The following is a 21,286-nucleotide window of genomic DNA, read 5'->3' as shown; positions in this document are numbered from 1 at the left end:
ATTTTTCAAGGGCATCACAATATAAAGCTACATGTATACACATTGAATATGGAGCAAATTCTGTTTATATATACCTGAAATCATCATTTCTGTATTATCTAACTAAAGTTTATAAAATGTGGGCTCCTCCAGGTGACCTATTTATTGAGCATTCATCCTGAATTGCTTGCACAGAGGTTAGATTATATTCAGTGAGTCTTTACTGAGCATTACGTTCTGATTCATTCTGGGCTTACTTTGGGAGAAAGCGCTGGATATAAATTTAATTAATAATAATATTTGTTTTGCATGGCGATGATATAGCAATGAGCATTCATCCTGCACTCATCCTGATTTGCTTGTGCCATGTTCATATGTCTTCCTGTTCATTCCACGCTTTTCCGTATATTTCCACATCACTTTACTAAAGTTACTTTCCATCTCACAAAACTAAGCCTGTTTCTTTTTTTTAAGTTACACACACCTTTATTATAGGTAATACGTACTTAAAGTGCCAGTATGTAAGTAACATACTTGACTGAGGAAATACCTAAATATAAATGACTGTCTTGGTTTTCATATACAAAAAAGTATATATGAATATATAAGCCTCAGATGTGAAACCCATAGAGATTGGGCTAGACAGGATAGACAACATGGTGTCCTCCAGATGTAACCAGTGGTCAGGAAGATGGGAGTTGTAGTCCCTACAACAACTGGAGAGCTCCACTTTGGCTACCTCTGTTCTAGAGTTACGAGGGTTGCAGCTGAGGCTGCTTATGGGCAAAAGGAGATTAGGTTTGCCTGCTTTCTAACTGACTCAGGCATTTTTGTTCTCTTAGGCTATTTGATGCATGAATTCCATAAATTCTGGATTGAAGAGGATCCTCTGGACATCATGGAGTTCAACCGCGTGCGAGAGAAATTCCACAAGCAAATCCTCAGGCAGCTCCAGAATCCAGATATGGCCCTGTGCCCTCACTTTGCTGCCTCAGAAAGCCTGATCAACCTGTAGCTGCTAACATGGGTTTTGAAAACACTGCCTCATCCTTGTGCTATGCCACTATCCTAGAGATAGATCGCTAATGTATTGAATGACCATAGCGATTGTATGCATGCTTCTTGGTGCAGTATTCATCTCTCTCGTGCTCTCTCTCTTTTTATGGCATCTCCTCACGCTGCTCCTTTTGAGGGGTTTTGTCATAAAGGAGGGAAGGCTCATATTGCAGCATTTTGCAGTGTTAAAAAGCATTTGGAATTGATGTCCCATATGAAGAGGTTTTTTCTATTTTTTTAGACTCCCCCCATCACTCTCCCCTTCCCTACTCATAATTCAGCATTTAATTAAGAGAAGCGCATTTCTCTAGCTGTAGGGTGTTTTGTATATGTGGAATATTTGAGTTCAAAACTTGTATTGTGGAAGCCTTTTATCTTACTGGTTTTGTTAATGATAGCTAAGAACATTTTTTTTAAAAAGTAGGCATGATCCAGCTGAAGTGAAGCACTTTTTAATTCCCATTGATCTGAATGGCATGTGTTTAAATCTATCCCGATGAAATCAATGGGGCTGAAAAGCATTAACTTTGACTGAATTGTGCGTGTGTTTGTACATTATTTATAAGACGGTGTATGTGACTTGAGCCTCATGTAGGCAGAATACATTAAAATACTTTTTTTCTCATGCAATCATGCATGCTTCATGGAAAAAAAGATTAATAAGGTTTATGATACAAAATGTGGGAATGAAGTTGGCATACACAGAAGTTAGAAAGTTGAAACTAACAGTCTGGAAACATGGATGTTGAGAAAGTTTGAGGGCATTAACCACGTTGTTAGCAAAGAACAAAAAATGTGCCGATAATTATCCAAGTATCTAAGGAAGGTGTATCTTCTCAAAAGTTTGTATTAGAATACAGCCCACTCTACTCATACTATCATAGCTAAATTGAAATAGCATTGTTTTTAAAAATGCAGAATTAATAATATGTGTTTCCGGATGTCCAAATGTGACATTAATTGATCATGTGTGTGCTTGATTGTTGTAAGGGGACCAAAAAAAACCTATATTCATTTTTGAAGTATTGAATTTTTGTCTTGGATTGTCAACTCTGTCCCTAACTGAGGGTTAAATTAACAAGGAGCCATTGAAGGAAATAAAGCAACTGGTGATTAAGCATAGAAGGAAGTGATGTTTTTAAAAAACAAACATGCATTTTCCATGTGGAATGTTCTCAGGTCAGCCATGTTGGAATTATTGGTAAATGCACATATGTATACAACAATGCTCACACACGTTTGATTTGGAGGGAGAGGTGCTTACAGAGGAGTAGTTCCTGTTGGATTGTACCCAGCACCTCTGACCCAATGCGTATCCTGTATCAGATTGTATTTACCATGGCGCTTCATACCCGTGGTAATTTTTTACCTTCTGAAGTTTAGTATTCTAAGTAGTTTGTGAAGTTGCTTGCATAGCAACATTAAATTGGAGGTATTGCCTAATTTTTTGTTGATTATTTGAATAAATTACATCACTTAAAACAAGAAGCTCTCATGTATGTGATTCATTCCTCAAATATTTTAGCGGTATGTTTATTGCCCAGGTGCATTCAAGAAGGGAGTTTGGGGCAGGGTAAAGCCGAGTAGTTCGACTGTACTTGCTCTGAAGAAGCACAGTTCTGAGTCCAGTGTTCAGTTTCTGTGGACATTCTGCAGATCAGTGTTAGGGAGCATGCATTGCATGCAGACGGTTCTAGGTTCAGTCCCACGCAACTCCAGGTAGGGCTGGAAATACCAGGAGTGGCCTGCAGGGCAGTGCCACTTACCAGGATGGGGTGGGGCTGGGCAGCACAAAAACATCAGCAGGAATGTTGGATTGGCTCCACAGGTGCATGTCCGCCACCCCAAACTCAAACTCTCAGTAAGAGCCCGATAACTTGATGGGTCACCATACCAAGTAAATTTTGGACTCGGGGGTTATTGTACCAAAAGGGCTGGGAACCACTGGTCTACCCAATACTGAGCTGGATGGTCCAATGGTATAGACAAGTTTCTTTCCAAGAGAGCTGCTAACTTAAGAGAGCTTCTAACTTAAGGACTTCCTCACTTATTCCAGGTTTTAGCTGTCCATCTAAGTATAAGGTGTGAAAGTAACAAATCATGAGGTTGAAAACACCTGTGATCATACAGGCACACATCAGAGTGTCTGGTTTGGCCAAGGGCCCCTGTTTATATACACAGCAATAAACCTGGTTTGCTGCAGAGTTATGTGTGAAATGGCAGGCTGGAAATTGTGTAGGCAATGCCTGGTTAAGTTTTGCAGGGAGAGGGATGTCAGTGCTCTGCACAGCTGTTTGGCCTCTCAGCAGCAGAAGCAATACAGCTTCAACATCAAATACAGACTCAGTGTAAACTGTCCCAGTTTTATATAACAAGTTGCCTTCTGACTAATCGTCCTGAAAATGTGATTTAGAATTGGATTTGGGTCAGAATGTTCAGTGGGAATTTGTACTAATGAGACCCAAGGGCTATTATTCATTATACTTGCTGAAGCTTTGACTATTACTTTGCCACTTGCTCCTAATAAAAATAGCATGAATTATTAAAAACAGATGCTGTTTTGTTGGAAACCATCCCGACATCAATGAATTATTCATTGTCCCTTCTCCCAACAGGTATGTGTCAGCTCAGATTTCACACAAGGTCTGCAAAATGCAGAATTATTCTAAAAAACGAAATCACGTTGTATTCCACTGTTACAATAATTCTGTATTGCAATAGTGCAATATGCTGTACCAGTATCGTTTAGGAGTGGACATGTCCATCTGGGAAAGTGTTCCTGGACTGAAGGCAGCCTTTACTTGCCTGCATGCAGTATGGGGGCTTGAACATATGCCTACATATGCCCTCACCATCTCTCCATGTCCCCAGGGCTGGCCTAAGGCATTTTGCACAACATAATGTGCTTTATTGCAGGTGGTGCAACAGCACGGAGTCTATTTTTCCAGTTAGCAACCGAGCTTTCTGATCTTATAGTGCAAATCTCCCCTCTGCCCCAGCCCTTGACTCTGCTGGACAGTGGGGGGAGCCCTGGTTTGTTTCATGCAGATTTCACAGCAGGCATGAAGTTCTAAAGACCCTGGTGCTCATCAGGCTAGGGAGTCTAGTGAGCTTGGAGATACTCTGCATTCTGATGGAGCCCATCAGAAGATTAAATTCTCATGTGATGTTTGTTCCAGAGGGGTTATTCGGTAACATGACCCCATCTGCATGATACACTTAAAGCAGTATCATACTACTTTAACAGTCATGGCTTCCCCCAAAGGATCCTGGGAACTGTAGTTTGTGAAGGGTGCTGAGAGTTGTTAGGAGACCCCATATTTCCCTCACAGAACTACAATTTCCTGAGTTCCCTGGGAAAAGGGATTGATTGTTAAACCACTCTGGGAATTGTAACTCTGAGAGAAACAGGAGTCTTCATCGTAACAAGTCCCAATACCTTCACAAACCAGTTACCAGGAGTGTTTGGGGGAAGTACTGCTTTAAATTTATGCTGCAGACAGTGTCTAACTTTGTCTAGCTTCCACGATTTTGGCTTTTTCCATAATTCAGCTTGAACATTAATTGACGTCTTGAGCATCAAGGTGTTGCTTGTGTTGAAAGATACTGTTAGATTTGCATCAGTGTTAAAGCAGGTCATTGTCGACCAAAGGATGCAAATGTATTTGGCAGCTCTTTGCAAAAATAAAATAGAAATAAATACCCCTCTACCAGGGCTTACATGAAGCAGAATGTGCAGTCACCCACGGATCTGCTATAGGAAACACTCAAGGAGTACATAGCTCAAGGCAACAGCTTGATAGATTTTAGTTAAAGTCCTTTTAAGGAAGTGCAAAAGCTGCTGACTATCTGGGTCAGTCCTGAGTCCCCTTGACGTGATTGAACTTTCAGGCTGTCTTTTTCGAGCTTCCCATTTTAAGTTCTTATAAAATAGACAGGACCAAAAGGCATGACAGAATGGAAAATGGGATGCATTGTGAATGTGATCCTAGGGAATGAATATTATATACAACTTTTGACAGATGGGTGTACTGATTACATTTCACTTCAAAAAGCCATGGTTTTCTTTCCAGAAGAGAGCATGAAAGAGACTTTGGCTAGAGCAGGATGATAGATACTAATAGTCAATCATCAGTGTAGAAGTGAACAGAGCACTGGATTACTATTCAGTTCCTCATTAACTTCACTGGATGGGAGTGGACCAATCCTTGTTTCTTAGCCTGTCTTACCGCACAGGCTTGTTGGGAGGATCAAATGGGAAAGGAAAATATACATATGCTGACCTGAGCTTCTCAGAAAAAAGGAGCAGGATATAAAAACTCATTAACAAAATAAAATTAATGTGAACCATAACAAAATGAGTTCCATCCACTCGGTTCCATTCCCCAACTCACCCTACCCTTCAATTCCAATATTTGTCACCAACAGCATTCCAAGGCTATGAAGTATAACTGGACCTTGCTGGGCTATTCTTGGGATATTTTTTTAATATATATATATATATATTGTACTTCTGCAAACCTCTAGGTTTCCCTAAACATATTGCTACTACACACTTGTGGGTGGGTGTTGGGGGGAAGGGGCTGCCATTTTGGCTACATAAGCAGCAGCACACGCAGCCTGAACATTGGTACATGGGCTGCAGTTCAGTGGTAATGCATCTACTTTTCATGCAGAAAGCCGCAGGTTCAGTTTCTGGCAGCTCAAGCTGAGTCTGGGAATGCTCCCTGGCTGAGAGCAGTTGTCAATCAGTGTGGTCTGGAGTAGTCAACGTGGTGCCCTCCAGATGGTGTTGGACTCCATTGCCCATCATCCCTGACCACTGGCTATGCTTGCTGAAGCTAATGGGAGTTGAAATCCAATAACATCTGGAGGGGCCCATGTTGGCTACTCCTGGTGTAGACAATACTGAACTAGATGGGCCAATGGTCTGACTCAGTATAAGGCTGCTTCCTATGTTCCTGCATTGTTGAACAGGGCTTGGTTAGCCCAGTGAACATGAAAAGGAATTTTTTTTTAAATAAACATACCCCGTGCAAAATCTTTGCAATTTGAAACTCCTAAAGAGAAAAACAGTTGAATCTTTAAGCTGCAGGATAAAAGCTGACTAGCTTGTACATCTGTGCTAAACAATTTTGGAAAGCATACGATTACACACACACACACACACAGAAATACACTACACACACACATGCACCAAGCTAAACTGAAGATAAGTCCTGGGCACAGAAGATGACCCACCTCAGCTGTAGATGTGAGGAATGATTTAGGGAGCCTTTGAGGGTGATTCCGAACGTGTCAACATTTGTCAAACTTCAGCTCTTATTCAGTGCTGCATCTGAGTGAAGACTTTCTAAAGGTCCTTCTGACCTTTTCGTATTTAAAAAAAAAAATCTCGTAGCCTTTGGGGCTTTATCAAGCAAAACTAAATAGACATATTTCCACCAACTACCACAACCCTTGTAATGTTGCTTATGTTGTTGACCTAAGGAAAGTACGTTGACATGTTCTCTATATATATCATTTTGTGTTTGGTCCTGAAAAGACTAACTTGTGTTGTTAAAAGGCCCATCGTGTGTTTCTGTGTGTGTGTGTGTTTGTGTGTGTGTTAGAGAGAGAGAGAGAGAGAAGGAACATGGCGGCATAGGAGGATGACGCTATAGTCGGAGCTCCATAAGCCGAATTCTTTAACACCTATTTCACCGCCTTTGACATCTTTTGGGACTCACCCCTCTCTTTACTTGATGAGGCCTACTTTCCCTACCTTGTTGGGGCGGGAGTGAGAGCGACGGTGGCGGCGAAAGAACATTGCAGAGGGCGGAGGGCGGCCAAAGCATCAGCCTGGCGGCGGCGAGAGATCGCCGCAGAGTGTGGTCGGAGAGCGGCCGGAGATTGGGCATGGCCTGCCTTCCTTGCCCTGGCGTGGAGGGCCGCGGACAGCATTGGCCCGGCGGTGACGAGAGAACGCCGCGAGGAACGGCCAGGCGTGGAGGGGCCGTGGAGAGCATTGAGCCCGGCGGCGGCGGGAAGAGGCCGTGGAGAGCAGTGGGCCCAGTGGCGGCTAGAGAGCGGCCGCAGTTTGAGTGCGGCCCGGCGGCGGCGAGAGAGCGCCGCGGAGAGCGACCAGAGACTGGACGTGGCCTGCCTTCCCTACCTCTGCGCGGAGTGGCCAGAGTTTGGGCGTGATCCGGCGGCCTGGCGGCGGCGAGAGAACACCACAGAGAACGGCCGGAATTTGGACGCGGCCTGTGCCGACAAGGGGGATTGGGGGGCGTCGGCTCGGCAGGTGCCCGGGCCCCTCGGTGGCCGTTGGTGTTCTCCATCTCCGGTTGCCACTATGACCTTGTTGTCGCCACTGGAAGGTGTCTCTGGAGTGTGGGAGTTGGCTGGTTGAGGACATGGAGCAGTGGGTTAGGGCGCTGCCTGCCTGTCCCTTGTGACTTAGACACAGAAGAGAGGAGGAGAGAGAGTATCATCAACATGGCCACTCCGGCTGCTCCGGAAGAACAGGATTGTGAAGGGAGGAGGACAGCGAAGCACTTTGACAACTTTACATGGACTTGTCTGGGGGTGGGGGATTTTGCTCAAGTCCCAGGTGAGAGGGGGACATGTGCATATCAGAGAGGGTTCCTGCGGGGAGGGTGGGAAGCCACAATATTAAGATATTAAGAGGCTAGGCAGCAGATGCTGGAGGGGTGTGAGGAGCAGGCCAGGCCATTTTCGGGGAACAAGGGATAGATGCATAATATCCATCCCCTGTTCCAGGCCGGCTCACCACCAGAAGATAACTGGGGGATGTACGACTCCATCCAACCTTCGACTGCCGTTGTGTAACGCCAGGTCTGTGGTACAGAAAACATTGCTCATCCATGACATGATCGTGGATGAGAACGCAGACCTGTTGTGTATTACGGAAACGTGGCTGGATGAGGCCTCAGCTCCTGTGCTTGAGGCCATGTGTCCAGCCGGTTTCCAGTACGTGCAGCAGCCAAGGATTGGTAGGCGGGGAGGGGGAGTGGCAGTTATCTACCGAGGGTCCTTGAGTTTTGCCAGACTCCCTCTCCACGAGACCAAGTTTGTTGACTGCATGTACTGGAGGTTGGGCCCTAAGGGCAGTTTAGGGATTCTGCTTGTGTACCGCCCACCCCGCTGCACAGCTGACTCCCTGACCGAGGTGCTCGAGGTTGTCTCGGGCGTGCGGGTTCTCTCCCCCAACCTTTTGGTTTTGGGGGACTTTAACCTGCATGCCGAGGCGGCTCTCATAGGAGCTCCTTGGGATTTCATGGAAACCATGACTTCCTGGGAACTGCACCTTAGTAATTTTGGGCCCACCCATGTAGCCGGTCATGCTCTTGACCTCTCATTGCTGCACACCCTCCGCAGGGGAAAGAGACCTATTAGGATGGTCCGTCCCAGATGCCTGATGGAGCCAAAGGGATTCCTGAATGCGCTGGGAGACTTGGAGCTGTCAGAAGGTCGCCCGGTCGAAACCCTGGTGGCAGAGAGGAATAGGAAGATCACCGGGGCAATAGACCGGGTGGCTCCAAAACGTCCTCTCCCCCTGAATAGAACTCAGATTGCACCCTGGTATACACCACGCTTACGGGGTCTGAGGCAGGAGGTGAGACGACTAGAGTGCCGGTGGCGGAAATCTCGCTCCGAAGACGATCGGACACTGGTTAGAGCAGCAATAGCTGCCTACCAAGTGGCAACAAAAGCAACAAAGAGGGATTTCTTTGCTGCCTCTATTGCATCCGCAGAGTGTTGTCCCAGGAGGTTGTTCCAAGTGGTCTGAAGCCTGGTCGGTCCAGCTGCGCAGGAACCCTTGGAGCATTCTAAAGCCTCCTGTGACACATTTGCCAAACACTTTGCTGATAAAATTGAGCACCTGAAGAGCACGATTCCGTACGCCGTGGACACAGGCAGTGGGCCAGAGATGGCCAGTTGCATTCCGGTCTGGTGGAATCGGTTTCAGCCTCTTCCCTCTGAGGAAGTGGACAAGGTGCTCTCTACTGTGAGGCCGACCACCTGTCTGTTTGATCCTTGCCCCACCGGCTCATTGTGGGCTGCAAAGAGAGACTGAGCGAAGGGATCAAGGCAGTGGTAAATGCTTCCTTGGAAGAGGGTGCACTGCCATCTGCCCTCAAGGAGGCGGTAATAAAGCCCACCTTGAAAAAGTCCTCCTTGGATCCCCATGAGTTGAACAACTTTCGTCCAGTCTCCAATCTACCATTTTTGGGCAAGGTGATCGAGCGAGTGGTGGCCAAACAGCTACAGACACACTTGGAGGAAGCAGATTATTTAGATCCATTCCAATCGGGCTTCAGGACTGGACATGGCACTGAAACAGCCTTGGTCGCTCTTGTGGATGATTTGAGGAGGACGTTGGATAGGGGAGAACATTCATTCCTCGTCCTCCTGGATCTCTCAGCGGCCTTCGATACCGTTGACCATGGTATCCTTTTGGATCGCCTGGAGGTAATAGGAATAGGGGGCACGGTTTTACGGTGGTTCTGTTCCTATCTCTCAGACAGGCACCAACGAGTGGCATTGGGAGAGGAGGTTTCAGACCCTTGGCCTCTCAATTGTGGTGTGCCACAGGGTTCTATCCTCTCTCCCATGCTATTTAACATCTATGTAAAGCCGCTGGGGGCCATCATCAGGAGATTTGGGCTGCAGTGTCACCAATATGCGGATGACACTCAGCTCTATCTCTCATTTAAGTCCTCACCAGAGTTGGCTGTGGATACTATTTCCAAGTGCCTGGAGTCCGTAAGTGAATGGATGGGAAGTAATAGGCTGAAACTGAACCCCGACAAGACCGAGGTACTGCTTGTGGGAGACAAGAGAAGGTTAGGAGATATTGACCTGGTGTTGAATGGGGTAAGATTGCCCCTAAAGGACCAGGTTCGCAGCCTCGGGGTCATTCTTGACTCCCAGCTGTACATGGAGGCTCAGGTTTTGGCAGTGAGCCGGGCAGCTTGGTATCAATTACATCTGATACAGAGGCTGCGACCCTACCTTCCTGTCCATCTGCTCCCACGTGTGGTACATGCCCTGGTCTCCTCTCGCTTAGACTACTGTAATGCGCTCTACATGGGGTTACCCTCGAAGACGGTCCGGAAATTGCAGCTGGTACAGAATGCGGCGGCACGCTTGATAAAGCGGAGCCGTCACCAGGATCATATCACTCCAGTACTAGAAGATCTACACTGGCTACCAGTTGTTTACCGGGCCCAATTCAAGGTGTTGGTGTTAACTTTTAAAGCCCTACACGGTTTCGGTCCAGTTTATCTAAAGGAGCGCCTCCAGCATCACCAAATATGCCGCCTGATGAAATCAGCCTCACAAGACCTTCTCTCGGTCCCACCAGTTAAAACAGCTAGGCTGGTGCGGACCAGAGAGAGGGCATTCTCGATTGTGGCTCCCACCCTCTGGAATTCTCTGCCATACGACCTTCGCCATGCCCCCTCCTTGGTAGGTTTCCGCCGAGGATTGAAAACTTGGCTATTTAGGCGGGCCTACGGGACTCCTGGGTAATCTGGTTTTAGTTTGTAAAGATGTGGGGGGTGGATTAATTAGAGACTGATGTTATATTTGTACTTATATGTTGTATTTTAATTTTTTTTATGTACGCCGCCTAGAGTGGCCGTTAATTCGGCCAGATAGGCGGCTTAGAAATAAAATTTTATTTTATTTATTTATTTATTTAAGGCTTAAGGAGATGTCAAACAGTCATTTATACAGGGAAAAGTAAAAAAGGGTGACTTGAAGCTTTATCTTCTTCCTGCCCTGGCAACTTTAAAGGTAAAGATAAAGGTGTCCCCGCACTTATAGTGCGAGTTGTTTCTGACTCATAGGGTGACATCTTGCGATGTTTACTAGGCAGACCCCATATATGGGGTGAGTTTGCCAGTTCCTTCCCCGGCCTTTCTTTACCCCCTAGCATATGCCGGGTACTCATTTTACCGACCACGGATGGGTGGAAGGCTGAGTGGACCTCGACCCCTTTTACCGGAGATTCGACTTCCTCCTTCCGTTGGAATCGAACTCTAGCCATGAGCAGAGCTTCGGCTGCATTACCGCCGCTTACCACTCTGCGCCACAGAGGATCTTCTGGTAACCTTAGCTTGTTGAATTTTATGGGAGGGGAAGGGATGGGGAGTTCCATCCCTTTATCCACCCATCCTCCCCTTCTCCATCCCACTCCCCAACTTCCCATCTGTCAATAAGCCACCGTTTTCCAGGCAGAGCGATACTTTGTCCCAAAGAACTCAGTGGGAGCCAAGCTACCTGCCACCTGCATGACCCTCACCTGGCGTCTGTTTCTTGATGTGAGACAAAATCTTGAGAACTGCCTTTTCTAAATATTAGATTGACAGATAGATATGACCATATTTTTTACATCCACCCTGGGTTCCTACTGGGAGAAAGGGCGGGATACAAATATCATAAGTAATAATAGCCAAATCAACATGTGGACCTTGAGGATCAGCATCAGCTACATCAGCTGAAGCATCTTCCAATGTCTGGAAAATAGTGCAGGGTCAGCTGAGTGTTCTATGCAGGCCAACCTATGTGTGATGCACATGTCATGTTGCCCTCATTTGTTTTTGTTATCTTAAAAAAGACAAAAGAAAAGCAGCCACAGTCCCCCCCCCATCTCTTTCTCCCACAGGAAGCAAACACATCAGAGGGATCCATTTTGAGGAGGGAAGCAACCTGAAGGGAACGGTGCTGCCATCACAGCTTCTTCCTCACCTGGCTCAGAACAGCAGTCTCCGAGAACGCCTTTCCAGTGGGGCTGCTTTCAAGTGCCAACCTCAGTCTGCCCTGAGCTAGTCACCACCTGCCTGCCTTTTGGCTTCCAACCAGTCAGGTGGGGAATCTGCTGGCCATTAGCCATTGGCTCCACATCCCCCTGCTTTCCACCCTACCAGTCCCAATGGGCACAAGCCACCACTGCACGCAGCTGAGTCTTACTGTAGTTTGGTCCCGCAAGGCATGCGTCAAACAGCTGTGCTCCACTTCCCACTTCCATTATTATATGCAGACTTTGAAGCAATTAAAAAAAACCTGTCAAATTGCACAGTTTCTTAATCACTTGAAGGGGAGAATTTAGGGAAGCTGATGCACAGCTATGGAGGCCCTCAAACAGTTGCTTTAATACACAGGAGTTTCAGGGTGGGGATATTTCGAAGCCGGAGGGAAGATTTGATGATACCAGATGAAGACATACACGCTTAAGTGGGATAGGCATGGTATGTGGAAGATTAGAGTCTTCCATATGTAACTTGCTGGGGATTCACAAACTACAGAAACAGATAACTAACCATCCTCCGGAGGTGGCTGAATGATTCAGATGCCTCCCTTGGAATGCAAGTGAACTGCGAGAGTTAGTGAAGCCATGGAAGCGTCTCCTGATAGGAGGGTCTGATGCCAAGATTGCGACCTCTCACTCAGCACAGGCCAAAGGTCCCGTCTCGGGCTGGGTTCTCAGGTTTCCTCGCAACGCTGCTCCTTCCAACACTGCAAGGGTAACATGAGAAACTTAACGGTGTGCAAGTAAAGCTTAACCTTGTGCCTCTTCTACTGACAAGAAAGGGGTGGTATGTAGAAGCACTGCCCAGGTGGTTCTAACCCTGTGGTTTGGGTCTGCTTGCAATACCACAACAGTCCAGGTAGATGCAATGCCACCAAGGCAGAGGTAGCCTATGTGATCCCCTCCAGATGTTGTTGGATTACAACTCCCATAATCCCTGATCGTTCACTGAGGCTGATGGGAGTTGGAGTCCAGCAGCATCTGGAAGGCGCCAAGATAACCATCTGGATTGGTTCCCCCTGCACTAAGGTAATGCAAGAACCTATACTTGGCCTTGTTGTGAGACATGTAACATCTGGAATGTGGGAACATTTGCTTACATAGGAAGCTGCCTTATTCCAGAAAATATTTTTTAAAAATGGATTAGAAAGGCTCGGGCAGGAGCCCAGGGTGGCACATATATACACCTGAGTTAGTTAGCACATTACTTTGCCCAGTTCTTTTAATTTCAACTTATACCAAGTTGGAACCATTATCCCATCTAGCTCTGTACTGGCTACATTGACTGGCAGTGGCTCCTCCAGGGTTGCAGACAGGCACCTCTCCCAGCCCAACCAGGAGATGCTGGAGATTGAACCCGGGACCTTTTGCATGTAAAGTATGTGCCCTACCACTGAACCGCCCACAGCCCTTCCCTGTAAATCCCTTTCCAAACACCCAAAGATTTTTAGTGAGGAACAAGTGAGACATTGTTATAAACCTAGAACTATTCTACTTACGCTATTGCTTTGCAGAGTGGGTTATCACTAGCTAGCTCAGGCTGCAATCAAAACCCCACCTATCTAGGAGAAACCACCATTGCACTTAATGGGGCTTACATCTTAGACATCTGTAGGATTGCACTGTTTGTACATGATTAACCAAGTATATTTGGCACGAAGTGATCTGAAACCAGCATTTCTCAGGAAACGTTCTCCCTACATGAGAACTTCTGGTGCCTTCAGGAAGGGCCTCTCACCAGATTCCATTTTGCAGATTCCACTTAGCATCTACAAAGGGTAGAAGCAGGGCCTTCTCAGTAGTGGCAGCTGGCATGCGATTTTGTGGCATTTTGGTTGGCCTGATAAAGGTATTGTCCTAATGTGGATTTGGGGGGGGGATTGTTTATGGGCTAACACTGCTTTTTTAACATCAAGAAGAAAATGAAGGAGAACAAAAAGACTATCATACACCATTCTTTATTCAGGTGACAGCAGTGGGTGAATGAAGAGTTTCCACATTTCAGCTAAATAAATCTGAAAACATGGAGCTCAAACAATGAAAGCTATACAATAGGGGGCAGGAAACAGTCAGACAGACATGAAAGGTACTTTGTAGTCACCCTCATGACTCCAAATGAGATGCATGCATTGATTATGAAGGATGGGGACATGGGATACACTGTGCTTTCATTGCTTTGTAGCTAAATTACATAATTGGCATCATCATAGATCCATTTGAATATTTTGATGAATATAGGCAAGAGGTATTTCAGAGTAAAAAAAAATACATTACAATTTTTTTCACACAAAGACATAGAGCTCACAATGGAGCGTTCCTGTTATCGTAGAATTTGCATCCTTCTCCAAACACAGATCCCTCAGTGAAGCCCAAGGGGTAGAGGAGAGAGTCTTTCAGTCTTGGTAAGACTTCACCAGAAGCCACATGAGGAGGACTGTTATCAGTACGATCATGAAATTGAGGAAGAGCTCTTGTGTGGATCGGTCCATGGCCAGGAACAGACAAGGGAAGAGCTGAGGCCCTGAGAGGAACGCTGAGGGAGAGCTCTTTTGTCAGGTTGTCCTTGAGATCAACCTTGTCCTCCCCTAAAGAACAAGGAGGAAAACAACAACAAAACTTGACATACGAAGATCAGAAACCTGTCCCAGCACTATTTCTACCACTATAAGTAAATGTTATTTCTATTGCTAACCTTTAGAACAAGCAAGGGATAAAAAAATAGCAGAAGGGTATCTCTGACAGCTTATTGCCTTCTTCAATTTCTACTGTGCTTCAGGGCCCTTTTCATATATCCTGCGAATCCCATTTGGATTATCCTAGTCAGCCACTGTTTTTCATCCCTCAGTTATTTTTCTTAGCAAAATGACTAACCTACACAGGGGTTAGCCGTTGACTTAAGGGTCTTAACAAATAAAATGACTAACTAAGCACAATGCAAGGCAGCTGGTTGGGAGAGGTCATGTTTTGCATGCGTAAAGTCCCTGGTTTAATTCTGGGAACCTTTCGGGTCTGAAGAAAGACCCCTATTGCAAACCCTAGAGCAGAGGTGGGAAACCTCAGGCCCAGGGGCCAAATGCGGCCCTCCAGACCTCTGCATCTGGCCCTTGGAACTAGGGTTGCCAGGTTCAAGGCCTGAGACTGATCCTGTATCTTTCGGAGAAAAGAAAGTCAGCCAAGTGCAGGTGTTCTTGCAACCCTCTAATGGGAAAAACCACAAGGTGGAATTCTCCCTTCCCCCTGCACAACTTTTAAAGATACAAAAGACCTCTTGGAGGCCAGGCCTGGCAACCAAGAGATCTTCTGTATCTTTAAAAGGTGTGCAGGGGGAAGGGAGAATTCCACCTTGTGGTTTTTCCCATTACAATGTTGCAAGAATACCTGCACGTGGCTGACTTTCTCTTCTCCTAAAGATACAGGATCAGTCTCAGGCCCTGCTGAACCTGGCAACCCTAGAGTGAGTGTGTATAGAAACTAGCCTACCATACAAAGTAAAAATTGCATTCGTTTCCCTGCCCTCTTTTGCCTCTGGCCTCACCCACCACTGGCATTTGTCCCTTGGAAGGCTGAGCAGAAGGGATTGCAGTCCTAAGAGTGAAAAAGGTTCCCCGCCCCTGCCTTAGAGAAAGACGCCAGTTGATTGCACTGGGCTAAATGGACCAATGGCCTTGCTTTGTGTGGAGGGCAACTCCCTCCTTCTACAGGCTGTACAACCACCCATGGCTATATATTACATTTTGGGATTGTTCCACACTCCTTGCCCTCATCGTTGCCAAAAGAAACTAGAGGATCTCTTCCCCGTCTCCTTGTTCCACTAGCATAGAAATGTACTCTGACAAAAGATCAAAAGTTTGGAGCTGTGCAGATGTGCTTTTTGGGATCTGAGGATCCTGGTTGGGGGCTCCAACAGCACAAGAGAAGTGCTGATCTATCGCCTGAGTGCATACAAGTACACAGAAATGTATACTTATCTATGTAGATTTGTTGCGCTTTATGGCTGCCAGGTACATTAATCCATTTTAATTGCACAAACCTAAAGTTCTGGTATGTGCCTGTATCCTTCCTGCAAAATACCAACAGTCTGAAAGTACCCTCTGTTACAGACCATATGTGATCATTTCTCAGGAGTTCACTGGTTGTTTAGAAGTATAGGCATAACAAGTGCTCTGAAAATGCACTGCTTTTTGGCGACGTAATCTTGAACTTGCTCACAGTCATGATTTTGAATCTTGCTGTGAATTTTATCCCCCACCTTTCCACCAAGTCCTGAAATGGCACCCCTAATCATACATTTTCCAGCTGTCTTTATGATTGGTATAAACCACTGTTCCTGTTATAGAGTTTCTGCTGCTCTAAGAATGGTTTTGTCCTACCTCTCTGAAAAGTGCTAATCTTCTTCTGAAGTTTCATGATCCCATAAGAGATTGCACTCCCAATTTCCAAAAAATTCTGAGCAGCAAATGTTTCCATTTAGTTAACTGCAGCCAGTTTGGGTCTTCTTGTGTTTTGTTTAATTTTTCAAGTTCTCTAGGTAAGCCATGGATAAAGAACCTTATGCATTTTTAGTGAAAGCAATAGTACAACCCTATGCATATTTATTCAGAAGTAAGTCCTGCTGATTTCAATGGGCTGTACTCCCAGATAAGTGTGCATTGGATTACATCCTAAATTCCACTGAACTGGGGACTTAATCCCAGCTGTGTGTGCATAGGATGGCATCTTGCAAGTAATAATACTATTATAAATTACTTTATTAGTGCTGTTACATTATACAGTAAGAGAACCTAACCATATATTTTAAAAAATACATTAACACAAACATTTCAATAGTGTTTCTTTAACTAAAAGTGCTTTACATACATTTTCACAGTAATTATTACAAGAATTACAAGCCTACCCCTGTAAGGTAGACCACTATATTTTTTTGCCTGTTTTGCTGATGAAAGGTTCAGGATGAGAAATAGGCTTGCCTAAGGCTTTTAAGTTGATTCATAGCAGAGCTGAGATTTGGTTCAGAGTCTTCCAGCTCACAAGTTATTAATCGACCACTGTGTTAAAACAGCTTCGTGCAATATCAAATCAGCATGGTCTTGAAAATATTATATTACATTGAGTTCTAGCAGCCCTGAGTTAAAGTCTACCATGACGATTGGGTTTAATAAGTGGCCCTAATCAATTCATATCTCCTTGGTGTCTGTTCCTGATCTGTAAAATGGGCATAATAGCAACTTGTTTTACAAGTGTACAGAGAGAATAAATAAGACAATATAAAGCACTTGGACAGTAAAATTATAGTCCTGCCCATAGTTAAGGAACAGGTAAATCCTGATAAAATAGCTGCATTGTGCATGTACATCTATAAATGCTCAGGACTGCAGCCAACAAGCATTATATAACTAATAAGTATACTATCACATTAAAAAAACTGAGGAAAATTCAGCATTACACATTGTTAGAACCAGGAGGACTTAATTAGACATTTTCTGCATAATCACTATAATCAGGAAGTCAATATTTTGTATAGTTTTAACTATTAGACTTTTCTCACTCTCTGGATGTTTAAGTTTTCTGTCATCTTTGAAGAAGGAAGATCTAAGCATATAAAACAGTTCATCTCTTGCTCTACCTGAAGAGGATTGATGGAGCACAGAGCTTCAGCCTCTGGTACCCAGCACTTCCTCAGCTTCTCCTCATCTCCCAATGCAGTCTGGATTCCCAGTCCCCCAGCTGGGACTAAAGTAGCCAGAGGAAGGAGAGCAAGGAGGACATTGGCAACAACAGCAATGACGTCACCAGTTGCCTATTTAAGAGGAGTCAGGCTGATGAGTGGAATTCTGCTCAGGCTATTTATGCGCAGAGTGGGAGAGGAGGGATATGTATTGATTTACATAGTACCTTTGGACTTTTTCCTGCAGTCGAGTTTTAGAATGCCCAGGAATTCTTAACAAAGTTAGGGAGCTCCTAGTTTTGGGGTTTTTTTTTTAAGGCTAATTCTGCTTCAAAGCCATGAGTGTACACCAGAGAATTGTTCACAAAGGCAGAGAGATATACAGTGTTCTTCTGGATCATCAAGGCAAGACTTTACTCAGCCTTTTGACAACTGAATACATTCCAGATTCTCTGCAGTTTCCCTGATAAGTGCAGCCACCTGTTTGCTGTCTTCAGTCCTGATTATAGTAGCCTCCTTGGTTTCCCATTTTCCTATTATGTTTAGAACAGCAGGAGCAAAATTATTTTTGTGCATAGTCTTAAGTAACACAATACTATTGTCATACACAGAGAAAGGGATCGGATTTAAAATATTCTGTATATGTATCAGTAGTGTAGTTGCAAATTCAGAAGTGCAAGGTCCCTTCATGATAGTCATAGCCACACACACCTTTTTTGGCTCCTGGGTTGAGAATGAGATCCTTGCTAATGCCTTCTCCCACAACAACAGACATCTCTAGGAGCCAATCAGCATGAAAGAGGGGAACGTTCAGAGCTTGGAAAAGTTACTTTTTTGAACTACAACTCCCATCGGCCCCAGCCAGCAGGGCCAGTGGATTGGGCTGATGGGGGTTGTAGTTCAAAAAAAGTAACTTTTCCAAGCTCTGGGAATGTTAGCTACTGAAAAGAGTATTCTCAGTGGCTCACTCACCTCTTTTCATTCTGATTGGCTCCAATCAGCAGGAAAGGACAAGGAATCATATTAGAAGACTCTTCTCAGTGACTTACACACTCCCTTTTCATGCTGATTGGTTTGTAGGAGGCTGGAGACATAGGGATGCTGCTGGGACCCTGCTCCCAAAAAAATAAAGAGGACTAAGACCCTGGATGACTACACCCCTGATATATATTGATTGCTATGTGTATTGATTAATAAGGGTTTTGATGTTCGCACTCTGGACCTGTTTCCTCGGATACTTATTCTAAAATTATTTATTTATCTATGTTTATGTATATATAGTGTTATTGGTGTGTCTGCAGAAGACAAATGTCTGCCCTGTGGAACTTACGTTAGACCATTTTTGTTTTGTTTCAATGAAAAAAAAGTTTGCATCAAATGTGGGAAATGCTTCTTTGCTTTTTAAAACAGAAAGTGCTTTAGGACATTACTTTTGTATTGAACCATAGAGAAGACCACCTAGTAGAGGTTGAACACATTTATAAACTGGACCCTTTAATTCATCAGCATGTGCACAGATGCAGGGCCATTCTAAGGACCATCCATAAAGCACATCATGCTTTTTGGTGGTGCCTCCACCAGGGGTACCCTGATTGGCACTGACCCATGACAGGGCCTTTTCAGTGGTGGCTCCCCATTTGTGGAATGCCATTCCCACTGAGATGCATCTGTATCCATCACTACTGACTTTCAGGAGAAATTTGAAAGCATTCTGTTTACTCAGGCATTTGATGGCTGAAGGGGACTGTTCCTTGCAACCTGGAGATCTCTGGATGGAAGAAAGTTTTTAAACTGTAACTGGGTTTTAGAATGCTTTTAACTGTTCTTAGAATGCTTTTTTGTTGTTGCTGTTTTGTTAGGTTTGCCCCCCTGGGCTCCTTTGGGAAGAAGCATGTAATATACATGTAATAATAATAATAGTTGTTCTTGTTGTTTAAAAATTGTGACCAGGGTGGTAGTGATGGATGATTGAAAAATCCTTTTAAAGTATGGCCTACTTTATGCATAATCTCCTAGTACCTCAGCTGCCATTGGTGTAGCTGAGGAGCCATCATGTCCAAGAACCTTCTAAAAGGCAGCAAGGATGTCAAAGTGTTAGGTTCCAGTAAGCAAGTATTTCTCTATGGCTGTTGTACATTCAGATTTCTAACCTTAACCTGAAAGCCTCACATAGCGTTAAGGGCAGATTCAATCCTCTTCCCTTGGCCTCCTGTTAGTGGGGGAAACCCCAAGAAAGGTGGATCAAAGGCTGACCTTATATGCTTCTTAAATTTATCCAGCCTGCGAGAAGAAGAGCCATGTTAAGTGGTTAGGTAAGGAGTTGGGGGTCACAGGAGGGAGCTGAGAGGAGTTGGAGTAGCGGAGGTTGAAGGTATGTTATGAAGAGGAGAGTCAAGGCAATTCAACAAGAGGGTGATTGTGGAATTCAACAAAAGTAGGTTTTCATTTCAACCCATTTGAAATGCAGCACATAAAAAGAAGCCCCTGTGCATGGCTACATTTAGATTCCTACAACATATTCCTCCAAGTAAGTATGTATAGAACTGCAGCGTTAACCTTGGGCAGATATAAAGGCCCCAGCACCCTGCCAGAGGCCACCACTGGTGCCTGGATCTGCCCTCTTGATTCTACCCCTCCCCCAGGCCAGCACTTTGAATACAGGGTGACTAATCACCATACAATGTTCCAAGATGCATACAGTGCAAGATAGGGCAGCCCCCTCCAGATGCTGGTGGACTGCAGCTCTCATAATCCCTGACCACTGGCCAATGCTCTAGGTCCAGGGAAGCCAACAGGGTGCCTCCAGTTGTTGTGGGACTACAACTCCTATTAATCCCAGCCAGCATGGTCAAAGGCAGGAAATTTATTTATTTAACAGATTTATATACCACTTGATTGTAATAAAACCTCTAAGAGTCTGAATACCCGTTGCTGGAAAACTCAGGAGGAGAAAATACTGTTGTGCTCGGGTCCTACTTGTGGGCTTCCTATAGGCATCTGGTTGACTCCTGTAAGAACAGGATGCTGGACTAGATGGGCCATTGGCCTGATCCAATAGGGCTCTTCTTATGCTCTCTTGTTGTAGTCCCACAACAACTGGAGGCACCCTGTTGGCTTCCCTGGACCTAGAGCATTGGCCAGTTTCTATTTTCCATTCAAATGCTGTAACCTTTAAAGAACGCCCATCCCAAGTTCCCTCCTCATGCCTTACATATTCAAACTTAAGGCACTGGTCTATATTTAACATTACCAAGTTTGTGACAAATTCTTCTTTAGCCAGACATCAAGTAGCACGTATTCCTTCCATGTAATCTTGTGCAACTAGAGTTCAACTCCTCATAATGTTGTTCCGCAGAGGAGAATCAGTCAAATGCCCAAAGAACATGCTTTAAAAATATATAGTAAGAACACAAGTTCCACAGATGTACCTCAGTGATGAGTCTGCTACGGAAGTACACCCACCATGTTCTTCACAGAAGTATTATCTTCTCACCCACATTGGACTCAGAAGGAACCTGTTCTTTTGGTTTTGAGAAGAAGCAGGATTTACACAGTGCTGGTAGCCTGGCTTGCGCGCCAAAGCAATTCCCCTCTCCCCTGGAGCAGGGCTGTGCACAGGGAACTTTCTTTTTTCTTTTTAATCATTTGAGTGAATAAAGTTATTGGGAAAGAAATGGGGGGGAAAGTCCACCTGAGACATAAGGTGTGAAAATCAGCTTTTAATCTTGTGTCAGGTGAGCAAAAAACAAACTCACACCCTTTCC

The 21,286-nt window shown here is 44.9% G+C and overlaps 2 protein-coding genes across 5 annotated transcripts in view; one reads left to right on the top strand and one right to left on the bottom strand.

Annotated features, from left to right (window-relative positions):
* Nucleotides 1–2,496, top strand: part of ELMOD1 (ELMO domain containing 1) — a 62,638-nt gene extending 60,142 nt beyond the window's left edge. For all 4 annotated transcript variants that reach the window (XM_061628668.1, XM_061628671.1, XM_061628669.1 and 1 more), the window contains one exon: nucleotides 822–2,496. In XM_061628668.1, the coding sequence (XP_061484652.1) occupies nucleotides 822–994 (173 nt within the window). In that variant the 3' untranslated portion in view covers nucleotides 995–2,496. The remainder of the gene's footprint in view (nucleotides 1–821) is intronic.
* Nucleotides 2,497–13,799: 11,303 nt separating this feature from the next.
* On the bottom strand, nucleotides 13,800–17,599 carry SLN (sarcolipin). Its single transcript, XM_061629596.1, has 2 exons — nucleotides 17,481–17,599; nucleotides 13,800–14,442 (listed from the first exon to the last, which is right to left on the bottom strand). Exon 2 carries the CDS (start codon nucleotides 14,344–14,346, stop codon nucleotides 14,251–14,253), a length of 96 nt encoding a protein of 31 aa, XP_061485580.1. The 5' UTR covers nucleotides 14,347–14,442; nucleotides 17,481–17,599; the 3' UTR covers nucleotides 13,800–14,250.
* Nucleotides 17,600–21,286: the final 3,687 nt, after the last annotated feature.

The sequence above is a fragment of the Rhineura floridana genome, chromosome 5 (assembly GCF_030035675.1).
Source record: "Rhineura floridana isolate rRhiFlo1 chromosome 5, rRhiFlo1.hap2, whole genome shotgun sequence".
In the NCBI taxonomy this organism is placed as follows: domain Eukaryota; kingdom Metazoa; phylum Chordata; class Lepidosauria; order Squamata; family Rhineuridae; genus Rhineura; species Rhineura floridana.
The sequence above is the reverse complement of the archived record's forward strand: the minus strand, read 5'-3'. Positions and strand labels throughout refer to the sequence as shown.

Bases quoted from the DNA above. Each gene is read 5' to 3' on its own strand.
- SLN (XM_061629596.1), bottom strand. From the start codon at position 14,346: ATGGACCGATCCACACAAGAGCTCTTCCTCAATTTCATGATCGTACTG.